The sequence below is a fragment of the Anabrus simplex genome, chromosome 1, assembly GCF_040414725.1.
Source record: "Anabrus simplex isolate iqAnaSimp1 chromosome 1, ASM4041472v1, whole genome shotgun sequence".
Lineage (NCBI taxonomy): Eukaryota > Metazoa > Arthropoda > Insecta > Orthoptera > Tettigoniidae > Anabrus > Anabrus simplex.
In genome coordinates, this window is record NC_090265.1 from 1,026,191,406 (window position 1) to 1,026,211,273 (window position 19,868).

General features: G+C 39.2%; 1 protein-coding gene across 1 annotated transcript in view; it reads right to left on the minus strand.

Moving 5' to 3' along the window:
- Positions 1-19,545, minus strand: part of LOC136857914 (uncharacterized) — a 175,974-nt gene extending 156,429 nt beyond the window's left edge. Inside the window, exon 1 of the mRNA XM_068225176.1 lies at positions 19,443-19,545. Coding sequence (XP_068081277.1) covers positions 19,443-19,545 — 103 coding nt within the window. The remainder of the gene's footprint in view (positions 1-19,442) is intronic.
- Between the last annotated feature and the right edge of the window lie 323 nt (positions 19,546-19,868).

The following is a 19,868-nucleotide window of genomic DNA, read 5'->3' on the forward strand; positions in this document are numbered from 1 at the left end:
CTCTGGGTCGGGGGATACAACTGGGAGGATGACCAGTACCTCGCCCAAGCGGCCTCACCTGCTATGTTGAACACGGGCCTTGCAGGGCGATAGGAAGATCGGAAGGGATAGACAAGGAAGAGGGAAGGAAGCGGCCGTGGCCTTAAGTTGGGTACTTCTCTGGAGGAGAAGTGAGAAACCACGGAAAACCAATTCCAGGATGGCTGAGGTAGGAATCGAACCCATTGCTACTCAGTTGACCTCCCGAGGCTGAGTGGACCCCGTTCCAGCCCTCGTACTACTCTTCAAATATTGTGGCAGAGCCGGGAATCGTACCCGGGCCTCCGTGGGTGGCAACTAATCACACTAACCACTACACCACAGAGGTGGACATACTTTTTTTTACTTCATTTAACTTGAAGTATGGGTATTAAAAGTCTCGATGAAAGCGGGACTAATAATAGAAAAATCACGTACTAAATTCCGGCCAAGGTACTCGATATTTAGAACACAGTAAAAATTCATGGTACTCCATGTCATGTCTCTGATAGTGTACTCTACACCAGTGTCCACTCAATTCACTTTATTGTATTGTTTTTAAGTAACCAATTAATGGAGCTATATTTATAACCGTTTCACCACGTGAACCAAACGATTATTTGGATTAGTTCTGTCACCACAACAATTCTTTTTCACCCACGTCAGCCCGGACTGCAATGATCTTCAGGTCTTGCAGAGTGTGTTTCTGTTGCTGTGGTTGGCCAGCAGATTGCAAGCCTAAAGTCTGTGATGGGAAAGTTGAACCAAACCTCCCTGTATTATGTGTGATATCCACCTGTACTTCTCATTGGAGCACAGCGGTTTTAAAATGGTCCACACGCGTACATAATTTTGAAGAACGGCCTTCTAGGAAACGATTAAATGTAATAACTGGCAATCTTTTAGAGTATACTCCACTCCAGTTCTTAATAATTTCACTATCATAATATGTTGTGCTTACTTTGGTATGTTAGCTCCAAATAATAAGCTACAAGTCATTTAAGGCATTTTGCTACAGTAGGCTATTATAAGTTTGTGTCAATAACTCTTTATAGGTCTTTGGGATATTATCTTCCCAACTCGCATATATACATAACGGTTTTAGGGAGATTATCTTCCCAGCTGTTTCAGAGCATGCACACACAGCTCTGGTTTCGACACACATCGATTCTGTATTTTTTCGGCCGGGGTGACGCCTCATCTATAACTCGCACCTCGCCGAGCCTAAAGCACAAATGACACCACGATTGGAAGTCGGCTATATTCACTTACGTCCTCGATCCCCTCCAACTTACTCTCTTCGAAAATGGCATCATCACTGCACATCCCTCGACCGGCCTACATACATACTTCACATCGTCCCGCCCTGCTGATGGACCCAGCGCATGCTCCGTCTACAATTGTTGCACCACCGTTGACATCGTCTTATTCTTCCAGTGTCCCAGCTACCACCACCACTACCACCACACCTATCACCACTACCGTCTACGTTTCTGCCGTCTCTACCTTTCCTGTCACCACTACCGTTCTGTCTCATCCATTCCTTGTCATGACGTTTCCTCCTCCTCCTCCTACTCAACACCATGTTCAACGGTCCGACTCACAGCAACTCAGACCACCAACTGATGCAACACCAACACCACCGTCGACTCCGTTACCACCGTCTACAACCGCACCATCAGCAGCCGCCAGCCAACTGTCATCACCGCCGTCAAGCTTATCCACTACTGCTGTCTACAGCTATGTCGTTCGCGGCATCGACCCTCTCCTTCCAGCAACAGAAGTTCAACGTCACCCTCGTCTTCACGCCATTGCAGTCCGGAAGGCCTCCAGCATTTTCAACGCCTATGGCCCCACGTACATAGTGCGTCTTCAACCCTATACTCCAGCAGCCGTTGACCAACTCATAGCCAACGGTGCAACCCTCTACGGCCGTCTTCATTAAGTCGAGCCTACTCGTTCTCCTCCCCGCTCTAGATATCCCATCCCTACACCACATCGTCATACCCGGCCAGATCATCCTTCCCTTCAACCTACACCGTACGTCCGCCCATCTTCTCACCATCTGAATTTCTCTTTCCCTCCACCGCCGACACTTGAACATCTAAGATACTTCACAACCGTCCTCTACCACATCGTCTCAACATTTCACCACCTCACCCTTCCCAGCAACTTCCAAATCGCCACTCTTGTGTAAATCTTCACTTTTCCCATCCTCCTCAAACTTCACGCCTAATGCCCATACTCTTTCATTACCAGCAGCGTAGCCCTTCCTCCTTCAATCTGTCAAATCGCTTACCCACCTTTTTCATTTATCCCATCTTTCAGTTCTCCTCACCTCTCTTGGCCCGAGCGAGAGCGTCACTCTCTAGGGGGCCCGCCCCACCTTCGGGCGGGGAATGAAAGCATGAAAACTTACAGAGCATGCAGTTTCACTTGCTAGTATAAGAGAGCTGCACAGTTTAATTTCAAACTTAATAACCTGACCACTACTGCCACCTAGATCACTAGGTGGGAAGTATTACATCCCAGTGTTACCTAGCGCGCGTTCAGTGGCAGTCTCATTGTGTTCAGCTGCAATGAATCTGTGTTTGTAGGAAGAACGTGTGGAATACTGATGAGAGAAGATTTCTGAAGGTTAGTATTGTGCCATTTCACTGTTATAAGAAGTTCCGTCCGTAAGAAGGACAAAGATGGAGTCCAGGTCTCCGAGAATAAGTAACGTCAAAATGTCTGACGATACCGCAAGCGAAAGCAAAGTATTTACCTTAGGCGCTAGAGAAAAGAATTTAGATCCGAAAGGCAGTGAAAAAGAACGAATGTGAAGATTGTTACTAACGATTAGTGAAAAAAAAAAAACGAGATTGAATTGCTAGTTCTAAATCAGAGTCAAAGACGGAAAGCAACTACGTCAGAATTAAAGAAGGTATCGACAAGAGATCATTTAAGCAGAAACAAGGAACATATTTATGGGAAGCTGCGTCGCAGATCCAGCAGAAGATTTTTAATTTCGTTCCGCGAACTTTAAGATACGTGGAAACTCAAGCATAAACTACGACAAGCTTACGTCACGGCAATCTCTGCTGACGTATTACTCGATATCACCCAAGTTAAAGAACTACAGAAGTGGGAATCCTATAATAACTCCTGGAAAGATAAAGGAGAAAAATCTGTTCATTTCAAGTCATAGAAGTATACTACCCCAAGATTATTATTTGTCAAGTAGATCAACTCTTTCAAAGAAAGCAATCTTTCGCGTTAAGCAGATTATCACAGCTGTTCATGATGGCAATGCTAATTGATTCTCTTTATTATTCTATTCCAACTAGTCCATAAATTAGCAAGATGTTCTAAGAAGATGATAGGCCAGACTGCCCAAATGGGTGCCGTCGGATGACGTTGCCTGCCGAGAGATGACTAAGCCCAGAGGAGAATTATGCCAGTATTTCCCATTCACCTAGGGAAGTAAAAGGAGGCGTATCCGTATGTCCTGTCAGCTGGACATATGCCGACGACTGGAGCTGCTGAATTCAGATAAGTCTTACTTTTGAATTAGTGTAGTAATGTGTTATATTCATTTGTAAGTGTAATATGATTTGTTAAGTTGTTCCGTGCGAAATAATGAAGCGACGAAAGTGGCGTATTGAATTAGATCAAAGGTGGTTAGGTAATCTTCGTATATGAATGACGAATCCAAAGATAGGTAGTCAATCAGTGATGAAAGCCTACGTTCGAGATGTGATCCATGTAGTGTGAAATATTGAGTTCATTAAGGTGACAGTGAATTGTATACTATGTCAAAGGGAGACTTAGGTACGCGTGTACGTTGGTTATGAGCAAAGAATGTCAAGTTAGGAACCAGCAGTAGGATATGCTTGCTAAATAGACAGATGTGTTTACAATAATTTAAGGTTATGACGGAATTAAGGTCATAATGTCGTGAAATATGTCCATGAACCGTGATTAAAATAATAAATGCCACGATTAAATGGAGTCATATGTATTTAGTAAAGGAGATGGAATATATGTTTGTAAGTATAATAATGATTATTTTAAGAGAAGTTGATATGAGATTGATAATTTAGAATGGTGGTAGTTATTGATTCTTCGCGAGTATGAGCACGGTGATGTAGTAGTGGACTCAATTGTTTCAAGTTGAGTTTGTACTAAGTGGAAATGAATATGTAGCATTTATGTGTACTATTTCTTTTACGAGCAAGCATGAGAAAGTTCACAGATGATTGAAGTGACACCTGTTGGTTAGCGTGCATACTTGGTAGTACCAATGAAGTCTCAGTTTGGAGGATGAAACCGAACATATTCACTATGTCACAGATGTTTTCTAATTCTGATCTATTCTCAGGCGTATACGCTGTTTTGTACAGGTGTGGTGTTTTGTATGAGGAAATGTGTTTTATGTTTGTTATACATTTTAAAATATCGGTGTAGCACAGATAATTGGAATTGGGTGTTACATTGATATCATCCAGTGTCTATGAAGACGGAAAAATATAAAGATTTCACGCTTTCCAGTTATATTTGGTGGATTGTAATTTGAATTAACTTTCGTGTATGTGTTTTTCCTATCTATTGTTCTGCGTGTGCATATCGTAATACATTTAGCGATTCTATGAGAACTCTACTGACGTATATTTGGTGGAATCAGCTTTGTGTTTATATACACGTGAAATAATATTTGTGTGCAGTGACTGGGGAAAAGTCACAGTTCACAATTGTTCATGTGAAATGTATGCGGTGATGCGTCGTATCTGAGATAGAAACAGGCAAACTGTACTGCAAATAGTTAAGTGTTCGATCAGTTATTCGGAATTCTTGTGTACATTTGTTTAATGACCAGCCATACAGCTTATTAGTGTAACATAATAGCGTTCCGTGGTCCATGAAGCCGTTGAGAGCCATTGTTGTTATGAACATGGTAAACAATCGACAGTGACGGTTACAATTGGAAATCACGGCCTATCGGATAACAAAACTGCCTATTGAGGATTTGTGTTATACCCGCCATTTTAAATTTTCGCCCCAGAATGCCTGAGAAGTATTCGCCAAGAAGCAATCGATATTAACTTAATATATAAAACTCCGCTGGCTATCCTGGAATTTATAAATACTCGTGGATAGTTCTCCAGTTATCAAGAAGTGTATATAGATGGCCATGACGTTATAAATTTATGCGAAAGAAGTTGTTCGCCTATAGTCCAAATAAATCAACCCGTAAGTGACAAATAGAACAATCAGATACCTAAAAGAGACAAACTAACACGAGTGTCAACTAACCAATATCAGGTGTACAACATTTATAGCAGACTACAATTTATACAAGTGCAAAAACAAAGACAAAGCGATTACGGACGACTAAAAAACTCACAGAGTAAACACCGTTAGAGGAAACGGAAAGTGCGCACCTGCCCAAAGATGTCGCCAAATAAACGCACAGAAATCCAAAGAGAAGAGAAGTGCGGTGCATGCAAGAAAGGATTTGAAGAGGACGAACAAGCAATACAGTGCGAGGGAGCCTGTGAATTATAGCATCACAAAGACTGCGCTGGAATAAAACAAAGAGAATTTGACATAATGTGCAAAAGTAACTGCAACTTAACATGGATATGTAAGACCTGTAAATTAAATCTGCAAGCAATTAAACAGAAAGAAGACATACTCCAGAAACTCATGTCCAAAATAGAGGGCATGCTGGTAAATAACCCAAAGATAGAAGAACTGACACACAAGGTGGAATCAATGACAGAATATATACAACAAACACTGGATGCAGTCATAGAGCAAAAAGTACAGAAAGCAATCAACCGATACTCAACAGGGGAACCGGAACCATCTGTGACCAAACAAAAAAGTATGAAAACCAATGAAACAACCAATAGGAACAAAGACTCCGAGGATTCCAAACAAGAATTCCCCCCACTCCCAGAGAAAGGAAACGATAAGCAACAACCAAGAGACAACAACACAAATGTACAAATAAGAGCGGATACGGAAGAAGAAAGAAATACACAGCAGCAACCACAACTAAAATTAAAAGGCACTCAACAACGCCGACCAGCACCTAAAATATTAATTGGCACTGAAACAGTAGAAGATGATCTACAAGCGGCAAACAAGAAAGCCTGGCTATTTATTGGGAAATTGAACCAAGAAACGACTACAGAAATGGTGACAAACTATCTGAGGAAGAAAGGAATCCGAGGAAACATCAGTTGCGAAGAGATCACAACAAGAGGAGAAAACAGAGCCTATAAAGTTGGAATCCCATTCGAATGTCTAGAATTAACATCTAATCCTGACTTCTGGCCAAGAAGAATAACTGTGCGCCGATTTCGATTTCGTTTCTCCAGGAGGAACGAAGGCGTATCTCTCGAATAATCCCATAATCATGCTCCTGTGGAATGTAGAAGGGCTAAACGGACTACTAAAACAAGCACCAGAAAACGCTTTACAAACATTAGACATACTAGTCCTCACAGAAACATTCCTCACGAAACATATAGACATACAAGGATTCTACTCTATCCACTCCCTAGCAAGGAAACCAACAGAAGGAAGGCCATCAGGAGGTGTATCTATCTACTACAAACCATGGATAGGACCCATGAAGACCCTACATACAGAAGAAAATCTAATAATTGCAAAAACAATCAAGTTCACTGTAATAGGCATTTATATAAGCCCGAACACAGACATAGAAGAAATAATGGAGCTCCTAACGCTTTCCTTCAGGAAAATTCCAAACACAGAAGAAAACATCATACTAGCAGGAGATATGAACTGCAGACTAGACAAACCCGACATGGAATGTAGAGCTGTCCTCACATTTCTTGATGAAGAAAATTTCAAATTAGTGAATGACCCTAAACATAAAACTTACTTTGCCCACAATGGAAGTAGCACCATCGACCTGGTATTCCATAAAGGAGACGATATACACATTCTAGAACAAAAGGGATTGTGGACTTCACCAGTAACCCCGCTGAGAAAACACATCCCCATACAGACCAAATTCTCACTCAAGATTCCAAAGAAAGTTATAACAACAAATGAAAAAATCACCGTATGCAGAAAGATAAACTTGGCAGAACTAGAGAGAGCATTAGGAAATGTAACTGAAACAGAAGAGGCAATCAAAGAAAGTGATTTAAACAAAGCCCTAGCAACAATCAACAATATGCCAGAAGCAAGTATAACCCACAAAATGAACACAAGAAAAGCTCAACCGTGGTTCGACAAGGAGTGCTACACAGAAAGACAAATCACATTAAATGCGTTGCATAAAGCCAAGATGACGTCAAAACCAGAAGATCTACAAATATACGGCGAAAAACGAAAATACTACAAGAACCTACTAACACAAAAACGCAATCAATATATAGAGAAAGAAGGTGAAAAAACCGCTGAAGAAGCAATAAAAGACCCATATGTAGCCATCAGACCCAGAAGATCATCAAGAAGTAGCAACGTAGAAATAGGAACCTGGGAAACGCACTTCACTCATATTCTCAACAATGCAAGGAAACAGGCGGCGTACGAAATTGAATACAACAACCAGCTTGAAGCGATACCTTCCATCACCAAAGCAGAGGTGTTAGACACTATCAAAGTTACAAAATGCAAAAGAGCCGCTGGACCAGACGGGTTTTATAATGAGCACCTTAAAGAATCCGCGCAGCATCTAGCAGAAATATGGTCCAAACTGTTTAATAAATGCCTAGAATTAGGAAATATTCCCGATGAATGGAGAAAATCAACATTTATAACCCTCTATAAAGGGAAAGGTGAAACCAGCGACCCAAACTCATACAGAGGAATCGCTCTAGAAAGCAATATCTTCAAGCTGTTAACAAGAATCCTAACCAACAGGATAGTTGAAGAAGTAGACCCCAAAATGCCAGAAGAGCAATTTGGATTTAGAAGAGGAAGAGGAACCCTGCATGCAATCCAAAACCTACTCAGTGACATAGAGGAAGCACAACGGCTTCACAAAGGAAAATTTTATGCGTCTTCATAGACTATACAAAAGCCTTCGACATAATAGACAGGAATATACTAATGTCAAAACTCCAAACTATGGCTGGAAATACTCCCCTTACAGCTCTAATAAGAAATATTCTGGCATACAACCAGATCACCATAGATGATGCGACCCATAAAACAAAGGAAATCACCCAAACTAATGGAGTGCTGCAAGGTGATCGACTCAGCCCCATACTATTCAATATTGCTACCGCGGACGTAACAAAAGCAATCAGAGAAAGAGCAAAGGATGCAGTGATCTACATATATGCAGACGACATGGTCCTGGGGTCAACAAAGAGGGAAGAGCTCCAACACGCTTTCTCAGCGCTGGCTGAATGGGCAGGAAATAACAGCTTGAAAGTAAACTGGAAAAAAACTCAACAGATGGTCTTTCGGAAAGGCGGACGAAACGCAGCAAACGACAACGTAGAATACGAAGACGGCAAAGTGGAAATAGTAAACTCATTCAAATACCGGGGAATAACCTTACAGACTACTGGGACGTTCAGACTACACATAAAAGACAAAGCAGTTGCAGCAATGAAAGCCATGTACGACATCAACAATCTACAGCAGTTATCCTTAAAAACAGCTATGCGCCTATTTGACACAACGATCCTACCAGTACTCACCTATGGAATCCACTTGATATGGGAAAGACTAACAAAGAGAGACCTGGCCACCATATAAGGAGTTAAGGCAAAATTCCTAAAGACCATAATGGGCATCTCAAAATACACGCGTTCCCGCCTAACATACGAACTAGCACGGGAACCCTTTCTTATTGAAGGACTGAGGATAAAACTACCACTGCCATCCACAATGAATGTAGAAGCACACCTAGCGGAGAGGCGGAAGAAGAGAGAAGAAATTCCGCTAGAGTTCTACAGCACAGATGCCATGTTGGATCGAAATTGGACGAACGCCAACCAGAAGCTAAGACATGTGATAATAAAACTAGCAGTACACGGGTACCACCATAAAATATGTAAAAATATGTCTTATCATGACCCAAATGAAATATGTGAATGTTCACTGTGTGATCAGTTCTGTGACATGTATCACATCACAAGATGTAAAAACAACAACAAATCTCTATGCGATTATAGCAAAGACTAAAACGGTCAATGATCTTTGTAATGCACATTCGTGCGCTTTTCTAATAATAATAATATTCTCAGGCGAAAGGAAATGTAGTAACTTCTTAGGCAATACCCTATCACTGATGGCTGACTGTAGGTGTATAAATTGTATCTTATGGTCGAGTCTTCGCACAATGCAGACCACATTAGCTAGTATACTTCAGAAGAAACTAGTAGAGTAGTCGTTAGAATATATAAAGTCGCACGTATGTTCAATTAAGATGATGAGAAGACTCAGATTTTGGAATAGTATATGGAACCTACTGGTACTTGTTGAACCATTTATAAAAATTACATTAATTTAAAAGAAGACTTATCAATATCGGCGCATAAAAGAAATAATAAGCATGAATATTCATCAGTTGTTTGTAGAAATATTAGGGAACTATCCTCCCAAGTTGATATTTATAGGTATCTATTGATATCTTGTGTGAAAGATAGGAATAATTATATGTCAGCAGATTAATATGAGCTCCGAGTGAGAGCCAGCAATTAACTCAAAGAGTTCATAGGCAATAGAGGAGAATTCCAATTCATGAGATATGGTTTTAGGCCTAAAATGCGTCCTGAATATCTAATATCTAAAGTCTACACTTTAGCTTGTAAGGTATCATATTGTAAATATTTTTCTTTGCTAGGGTGCACCCACACAAGTTTTAATTATCCACATGCTTTAATTACTCAAACATATTTTAATTTAGTTGTTTCAGTCTATTAATTTTTAACTTTATTTCGATTTAATCATTTCTTTGAAAATCTAAGATGGTGAGTTCGACATCTTTGGACTTATAATTTTTAGTTTGTTTATTACGAGCTGAATTATAATAATGTTCAGTTGAATAATTGGTTATACGGACATCAATGATTTGCCGTATATTCCATTCTGTACTTAATTTTGGGGTCAGTCAAGATTTAAGCACCCAGTGCAATAGATTGCAATAGAGTCATTTTTTTTAAAAATAGCTAACTCAAGTAGCATCTATATATATAAAAGCAAGTCGGGCTGGAGCGATGTATATATAAATATTTAAAAATGAAAAAAGACGTGAATTAATGAGGCACTTCCAGAAATCTCATAAATTTGAAACTTGGTACGAAGGAAACTGATGACCCCAGGATCCCTAGAAAAATCGGAAATTCTCAAAATTCCCTGAAGGGGGCACGCTGGGGGGGCTCAAATTTTGGGCTCAGCATAAGAACACAGTCGTATAGTATATCCAAAACGATAACCTATAGGTTTCGTGGGCTTAAAAATTTTCGGGAATTTCCTCATTTTTATCCCCTATCCCCCCAAATCAAGATGGCGGCACAACCTGCCAGACGAGGTAGACAATTGAAATTTGGTGAATATATAGCTTTTGGTCCCTAACGGTGGGGAAAATTCCAAGATGTTCAAATTTTTCACTTTTTACCCCCAAAGATATCGAAATATGGAGGCAATTTTAATGACTGTGCAGACATCCCTTTCGAGCTATTTTTTGGCTAAACGGTAAGTCGTATCACAAAACGGATGGCACAATGTCCCTTCAATTCGGAGTGATCTACAACTTTGGTCCTGTGACATTTTGTCGTATCTCTCTCCCTTATACGTTAAATTTGGCCGTATTTCTGGATTGTTCGTAAATTTGGTGATTTTTACAAGTAAATTTTAATGTTTGACACACTTATAAGAATGATAGGATGATCGCGTTAGGTGTGCACATTGGCACGATTAAGGGACATATGTGTACCAAATTTCATGATTCTAGCTTATACATAAGTAGGCAAAATGTAATGTAAAATGTTAAAAATGCACCCAAATTTCACCCTATTCAACATTTGAACTCAATTTACCCCCTTAATATGGGAGATACGAGGATATGGTTTAGAAACAAACATTTAGAGCGATAAATGAGGCGTCTGATGGCGCAAACCGTTTCTTAATATCATAAACCGTTTAGGAGAAATGAATCTCGAAGTGGAAATCTGCACTTTTCAACGTGCTCATGCTTATCCGTCATCTATATATATAAAAGCAAGTCGGGCTGGAGCGATGTATATATAAATATTTAAAAATGAAAAAAGACGTGAATTAATGAGGCACTTCCAGAAATCTCATAAATTTGAAACTTGGTACGAGGGAAACTGATGACCCCAGGATCCCTAGAAAAATCGGAAATTCTCAAAATTCCCTGAAGGGGGCACGCTGGGGGGGCTCAAATTTTGGGCTCAGCATAAGAACACAGTCGTATAGTATATCCAAAACGATAACCTATAGGTTTCGTGGGCTTAAAAATTTTCGGGAATTTCCTCATTTTTATCCCCTATCCCCCCCAAATCAAGATGGCGGCACAACCTGCCAGACGAGGTAGACAATTGAAATTTGGTGAATATATAGCTTTTGGTCCCTAACGGACGGGAAAATTCCAAGATGTTCAAATTTTTCACTTTTTACCCCCAAAGATATCGAAATATGGAGGCAATTTTAATGACTGTGCAGACATTCCTTTTGAGCTATTTTTTGGCTAAACGGTAAGTCGTATCACAAAACGGATGGCACAATGTCCCTTCAATTCGGAGTGATCTACAACTTTGGTCCTGTGACATTTTGTCGTATCTCTCTCCCTTATACGTTAAATTTGGCCGTATTTCTGGATTGTTCGTAAATTTGGTGATTTTTACAAGTAAATTTCAATGTTTGACATACTTATAAGAATGATAGGATGATCGCGTTAGGTGTGCACATTGGCACGATTAAGGGACATATGTATACCAAATTTCATGATTCTAGCTTATACATAAGTAGGCAAAATGTAATGTAAAATGTTAAAAATGCACCCAGATTTCACCCTATTCAACATTTGAACTCAATTTACCCCCTTAATATGGGAGATACGAGGATATGGTTTAGAAACAAACATTTAGAGCGTTAAATGAGGCGTCCGATGGCGCAAACCGTTTCTTAATATCATAAACCGTTTAGGGGATATGAATCTCGAAGTGGAAGTCTGCACTTTTCAACGTGCCCATGCTTATCCGTCATATATATAAATAAAATCGTAACGACCGTGTGTCTGTACATTGATTATTTTGGCGAAATTTCCGTACAGTTATCCGCTTCAGGTGTAATAATGACCATCTGCATCATTTTTAGCTTTGGTGTCTGTTTGTTTGTCTGTTTGTCTGTCCTATAACTTGAAAACTACTGGATATATTTCCACCAAACTTCATATTTAGAATCCACCTGTCCTTGGGTAGATTTTAGCGCAAAAAATAAAATCGTAACGACCGTGTGTCTGTACATTGATTATTTTGGCGAAATTTCCGTACAGTTATCCGTTTCAGGTGTAATAATGACCATCTGCATCATTTTTGGCTTTGGTGTCTGTCTGTTTGTTTGTCTTTTTGTCTCTCTGTCTGTTTGTCTGTTTGTCTGTCCTTCTATAATTTGAAAACTACTAAATATATATTTCCACCAAACTTCATATTTAGTATCCACCTGTCCTTGGGTAGGTTTTAGCGCAAATATCGTTTCTAAATTCCTGAACTGAGTGGGGATTTTTACGAAACCGAAACCGTGATTTTGCACTCCCTCAAAGTATGCACAACCGAACTTAATGGAAATCAACCTGCCTTAATGAAAATTAATTTCTAAACCTTTTTTTCTCATGTGCATCATTTCGATTACAGGATTTAGTAAGGGAGATATCATTAACGGACCGTTTTTCGGTACAAATCCCAGCGGACTTTACGCAAGAGCGGGTGCGTGTAAAGCGTACTTCTTACAACTTGAAAACTAACAAGATATTTGAACCAAACTTTATATATAGCATCCATCTGTCCGAGGGTAGGTTTCCTTGGTGTCTGTTAGTTAGTTAGTTTGTTTGTTTGATGGTCTGTTTGTCTTTCTCTAACTTGAAAACTACTGGATATATTTCCACCAAACTTCATATTTAGAATCCACCTGGCCTTTGGGGAGCTTTTAGGGCAAATATTGTTTCTAAATCCCTGAACTAATTGGGGGTTTATACGAAACCGAAACCGTGATTTTGCACTCCCTCAAAATACACACAACAAAACTTAATGGAAATCTACCTGCCTTAATGGAAATTAATTTCCAAACCTTTTCTTCTCTTGTGCATCATTTCAATCACTTACAGGAAAGATAGTATGATCAAACTCTACACGAACATTGGCCCGCCCAGTACCCATATGTGAGCCAAGTGCTATGTCACATAATTATCCGAAAAGTAATGCAATGTAAGATATTCTTACACAAATTTCAACCTATTCAACGTTTCTGATTCAATCTGACCCATGAATAGATTAGATGCGAGAAAATATCATAGGACCAGCCATTTAGATCACTAAATACTGGTCCTTACGGTACGGTCCTTTGTCGATATGACGTACCGTTTAGCAGCAGTTAATCTGTAAATGAAGGTCCGCAATATTGTAAACATTCATATACTTTCGGATGTCCATCTGTATATATTCATTGATGTCGATTTGTAGCGATCGAGAAAGGATGTGTCTGCTATTGTAATCAGTACTCCCTACAACGACTTTGACTGCTGGCAGTAGGAATGGGGTCCTTCTCCAACTCCTGTGTAACTGGCATTAGTAAGGAGGGCCTACCATTTTAATGAATAATTCACTTTTCGATTTGTCTTGCAGAAGGCAAGGGACCATGCAGTTTTGTTCGAAAGTCCCCTACTCTATTGTGTTTGGCTCTAGGCCAGGGTGCCCGCCATTATAAACAAATGTTCCAATCTAAAATTTGACTAGCATTAGGCATAGTGGCCTGCTATTTTCATGGAAACTCACTAATTCTGTGTGACTGGCAGTAAGCTGGCTAGCAGCAGTAAAAAGGGACTGTCATTATAATGATAACTGCACAACTCAATTTTGACTGGTGGTAGGGAAGTTGCCTGGTATTATAATAAAAACTCCTCAACTGTAACCTGTCTGAAAGTAGGAAATGGGTCTGCCATTGTAACTAAAACTCCCCAAAACGATTGTGACCGTGCAGTAGGCATTGGGGCCTGCAATTATAATGTAAACTTGCCAACTCGATTGTGAATGGCAGTAGGCAAGTGAGCCTGCCGCTATCATCACAACTCCGCAACCCTCACTTTACATTGGAAACAACGTATGTGGACCTCCCCATGCTATTTCTCGGATAAGGCTAAGAGACATGCAATTTTAAAACAATCTCATTTGATGAACGCACAGTATTTACGTCGATATCCGTATACAATGTAGAATACCGTAGCGAAGCACGGGTACATTTGCTAGTTTCTTATATAATGCATAGTGAGTGCCGGACCTGTCAATTACCGGCAGATTCAAGGTGAACGTCGCTTGCATGTATTTTTACCCGATACTGACATTTCTTCGATTTCTCCTTACGCCAGAAATGTGGATGCGGTAACTGAAATATTGGTATGGAGAGAGGCTAAGAGAGGAAGAAAATGATTGATTATGCATTCGGGTAGAAGTATATAGATTTAACAAATTAAGGCCATGATCGCCAGAGATGGATGGGTAATCAGATGATCATGCAGTTCCCTCTATTAGAAATTCTTTAGGGAGGATAGCATAATGTTCGACCTTTGGATTGAAACAAGTATGTAATAAATATGTAAAACTTCAACCATTCTTTCAATGTGTACCGTAGTGTAGAGACTTAGATTTAAGTGGATGAATGCTGCAACATCTTGGTAGCGTAAGAAATTCAATAAGTAACGTATGAGAGTTGTATCTATGTGTAAATTAAGATTTCTTTGGCTCCGTATGGCATGTCTTTCTCATATTCGTAACTCATAGCCCAAACGGTAGATTATGTTAGCCAGAAAGGATCGTAGTTAAGCTAGCCTGGATCTTATGCGTCCTCTCAGGGAGCGGGGACGGCGCAGTATATACTTCAGAGATGCAGTTTATCATGTTTTATTCATGGAGCTAATCTATTTGTGCCACGAATATAATAATGATCCATCCGTTGTGTCATTCAGAATACTAATACATAATCAATGATAGTTTGTCTGCAACTTAGTAAGATTGTATTTCAAACTTACTACAATTCGCTATTCTAAAACTGTTTTAAGTACCCCTTATGACGACAAAGATGCGTTTTATGTAAGAACGAGGCCTAATTTTGGTTGGACTGTATTTGTGCTATTTAGTCCTGCTAAGAAGTGGTTTAAAATCATAAACATAGGTAAAGCATATTTCCTCTAATAGTAGCTTGGTAATAATACTACCAATAATACTTATTTTATTATTATTATTATTTTAATACAGTATTGTTTTGGAACTAATTTTAGATTGATTATTACTGCTATGCATATGGAAGCAAAAACTGAATTCTGGCTGGATGAAATATCGGAAGAACAAGCTGTAGACTCGGAGGAAGGTGGAGACTCTGACACTGAAGACCATGTCTAGTACTCTGGTAAGCAAAAACAATATTCAACCCACACAACCTACTATATTTGGAATTCCTATACATAGTTTCTTATAAGTTCATGTTATCTTTTATTGGCAGGTCAAGAATTCAAGAAAATGGTGGCTCAAGATTTTTTATTACTTCCTTGACAGTATGATTGTCAATTCATACATAGTGTACAAAGCGGAAATGAAAGACAAGAAGGCAAAAGGTTCGTCACACCTGAAGTTTAGGTCACAACTAGTAACTGAACTGAGACAGTCATTTTCGAACAGGAAACGCCCTGGTCATTCACAAGCGAACGGACGTGGAAGGAAGAGAAACAGGTCTGATGGACAAGCAGCGATCGAAAATACGGTGATATTATCAGATATGGACAGCCATCTACCTGAGCTAGGAGAAACATATCGACGCTGTGCACAGTGTACTACCGAGCAGAAGGAGAAACACAGTAACAAGAAATATAATGTTGCGTTATGTAAACACTGCTTTGAACCATTTTACAAATCATGGATAGTATTTTCGAATTTTTCTACAACCAAAGTAAATTAGGTTTGAGAGATTTTATTATCATTTTTTATTTCATAGGCCATGTAGTATATTATGTTATATTATATTGATGTCAATAAAGTAATAAAACGTATTGAGCGCATTATCGTAAATATTAAGTGGGAATTTATTATCCCACTGCCCACACACGAACATTACCTATCTGGAACGGTCAGTGGGATAATAATTTCTCACCCCATATTTTATGAAATGAGCTGTAAATCAATAAACTAGTTGTACATCCCTAGTTATACACATATTTCACGTACAAATCAACCATAAAATATATTTTTAATACCCTCAGCGTTTTGCCCTATAAAGGGTTAAAGGTAAATATTCCACAGTAAATTCCTCACCTATTCGAGTGGTCTGGTAACGTTCCAGGGCACATGTGATAGAAGAGTTCTTTTTTAATTTATTCTCTCATTCAGACCTTGTATTCCATTCCAAGATACAATTTTAAAGAAAATTATGAAACCAAGTGGGAAATGTTCCTAGTGCTTTGTGAACATCGAGAATGGATATGTACGCCACCTAAATGGCATAACTAGGAGGTCGACAGTCTGGTAACTGAAACCATGTATAATTGACTACAGTTTCATTTTTGTAGATTTAATTAATTCTTGTCGAATTTAATAAAAGAAGTAACTTTCATACGAGGAAATTGTGTTCGAAATATTAATGGCATATATCAGAATAACAAGCCACATTTAATTGTATAGGAAATTTAGTGGAGAAACAATAAGGAGTCAACAAATAATCATTGTAGTCTTAAGAAAGTCATTGGAGGTCTTTGTTTTTAACTGGGAAGTATTAAGCCATGCAACAGGGAAAAGTTTATGGGGTGTAATAGTCAGAGAAAAGGAAGAGAAATGCAAATATCGACTAGTTTGTTGAGTACTTTGTGAATTTAAGGGGAGGACTGAAGAAATAGGGGGAATATATCGAACATGTGCTTACAGAAGTAAAACTTTAACATAAAACTATTGATAACAGAAGATGATGACATCAAACTTCTATATGATTATCGCGCGTATTTATGGTATATTTGAACATATCTTGATTACGTTTGGAATTTAATAATAATAATAATAATAATAATAATAATAATAATAATAATAATGTGATTTTGCTTTACGTCCCACTAACTACTTTTACAGTTTTACGGAGACGCCGAGGTGCCTGAATTTAGTCCCGCATGAGCTCTTTCCGTGCCAGTAAATCTACCGACATGAGGCTGACGTATTTCAGCACCTTCAAATACCACCGGACTGAGCCAGGATCGAACCTGCCAAGTTGGGGTCAGAAGGCCAGGGCCTCAACCGTCTGAGCCACTCAGCCCGGCACGTTCGGGATTTAGTTGGTGTGTAAATCCGAAAACCCATCTCCAGGTCACTTCCTTTTTTTTTTTTTTTTTTCTACTGAGCCCTCGAGACTATAATAACACAGTTTCTGTCCATATTCCACTGAATGGAAAATACACTACATCCTCCGAATATTTTGTGATAAGAATGTGAACATTACCGGAATATTGTCTGAGGAAGTAGAATGAATGGGAAATACGTATATTTTTATGACTTAAACAATATAAGTAGATATTATTCGGCCAGAAATGAATGAAAATCCTCAGCCTGTTTCCAGTCATTCGACCGTGTCAGGAATGGAATGAATGAAGCCCCCATCTAGCGGTGAGGATAGGAATTGTGTCGGCTGCCGAGGTCTGTCGCACTCCTCTGGGGAAATGATTAATGAATGACAGATGAAATTAAATGATTATGGAGAGTGTTGCTGGAATGAAATATGATAGGGAAAGCCGGAGTATCCGCAGAAAAACCTGTTCCGCCTTGGCTTTGACCAGCACAAATCTCACATGGAGTGACCGGGATTTGAACCACGGAACACAGCGGTGAGAGGCCAGCGCGCTACCGCCTGAGCCGAGGAGGCTCTATCCGCCCAGAAATGTTGTAATAATGTTTCAAGGGAATTGGCTATTTAGGGTAATAGAATTACAATAGGATTTACGTAAATTAGGGTAACTTTTAATTGAACAAAATTAGTGCTGCTCTTACAACAACTTACAATAGTAAACATTGCGAACGCTGACAAAATCTGCCTTCCTTAGTATTGAAAGCTATCTGTTTACAGGCGTTTCGGATAACAGAATGTGATGTTATGACTGGCAAAGGATAAAATTAGTGAAAGTTTGTGGGATTTTAGGACAAATGTATGCTGTCATTTGAAGATTATTAGTATGCGCCAAATAACTCTCAAATACTACGATAAGAACCGAGAGTTACCTTTCGTTTCGTTCATATGAATGGGTGTACGGAAGTATAAAAATGGGAGGTACGTTGGTCAAACCGAGGGATTGTGGACTCAAAAGTTGATTTTATTAGACTATTTATCTCATGGCTCCAATGAACAAACAGGCAGAAGAATGTCAGCAATATCAACCAATCAGCAGCTCACTATCGCCACAATATTACTATTTTCCTGTTTATCACCTTCATGTTATCGCATCTATGTACATTAAAAATATATAAATTCATCAGAATTGCTTATTGAAATATCTTCAATAATACATTTGACTATATACCGCACAATCAAGAAAGACTTAACTATGTTATTCTGAAGAAACCGACAGGCGAATTATAGAGAGACTGCGGCTGGAAGTGTATAAATGTAAATATAAAACATTATATTCCCGTACTGAAACTCTCATTTTCTGTATACATTTTACGGTTAATGATGTGGTTTGTTTCATATTTATGGACTTTTACTATGATAACTTACTATATTTTGTAGTTTTTGGCTAAATCATCCAAATGTATACTACTCGAGCTCCAAAATATTTCTGTAGTTACAGATCATCGACCTACTGAGTTGGCCGCAAGGTTCGGGTCGCGTAACTGTGGGCTTGTATTCGAAAGATCAAAGGGCAGCACGCTAACCATTTAGCCATGGGGCCGGACAGAGCAGTAACGTATCCTCGACTTTCCAGCGACGCGGGGACGAGAACTGACTAATATTGCAAAGATAGCGGTCATAGCCATAATTATGATAAATCCTTAACTTGGTGTGAAAATGAGAAAATCATCATCAGGACTGCCAGCACTAGATTTGGAACCTACGTACCAGCTCTTGAATGGATGCTGACAGTTAAGTGACTCGACCCACTCGGCCAGCACGCTCATTTCAAGTAGTGCCTGAATAATTTAAATTTACACTTGTAATTATCAACACAGAGGAGGAAGAGAACTCACCTTTCATGATGGTGGTACTGAAGACTACTTGCCTAGCACCTATGGTAAGGGCAGGACATATATATGTTACTCTTATCACTGAGCCCCACGGGGGTGCACTCATGCTGTCACTCTTGTCTGTACTGCATTAGTTATTCACTAGTTTATCTCTCTAATTACACTTAACTAGCTGTCGTACGCTGCTTCACTCGGACTGATGGTTACAAAACCTCCAAATTTTCTTAAGTCCATCACGTCATAAAATAGCACATACTTTGTCAAATTATATTGTACAGACTTCAAAATATGACACACAAAAATAACAACACACATAAACATGTCTGATCTTGTTAATAGAGCAAACGCGTGAAAAGCCATACATCTAGTTTTATCTTTTTTTTTATATGCTCTGTTGGTGGAAAAATATCTAATTCCCTCCATGGGAAC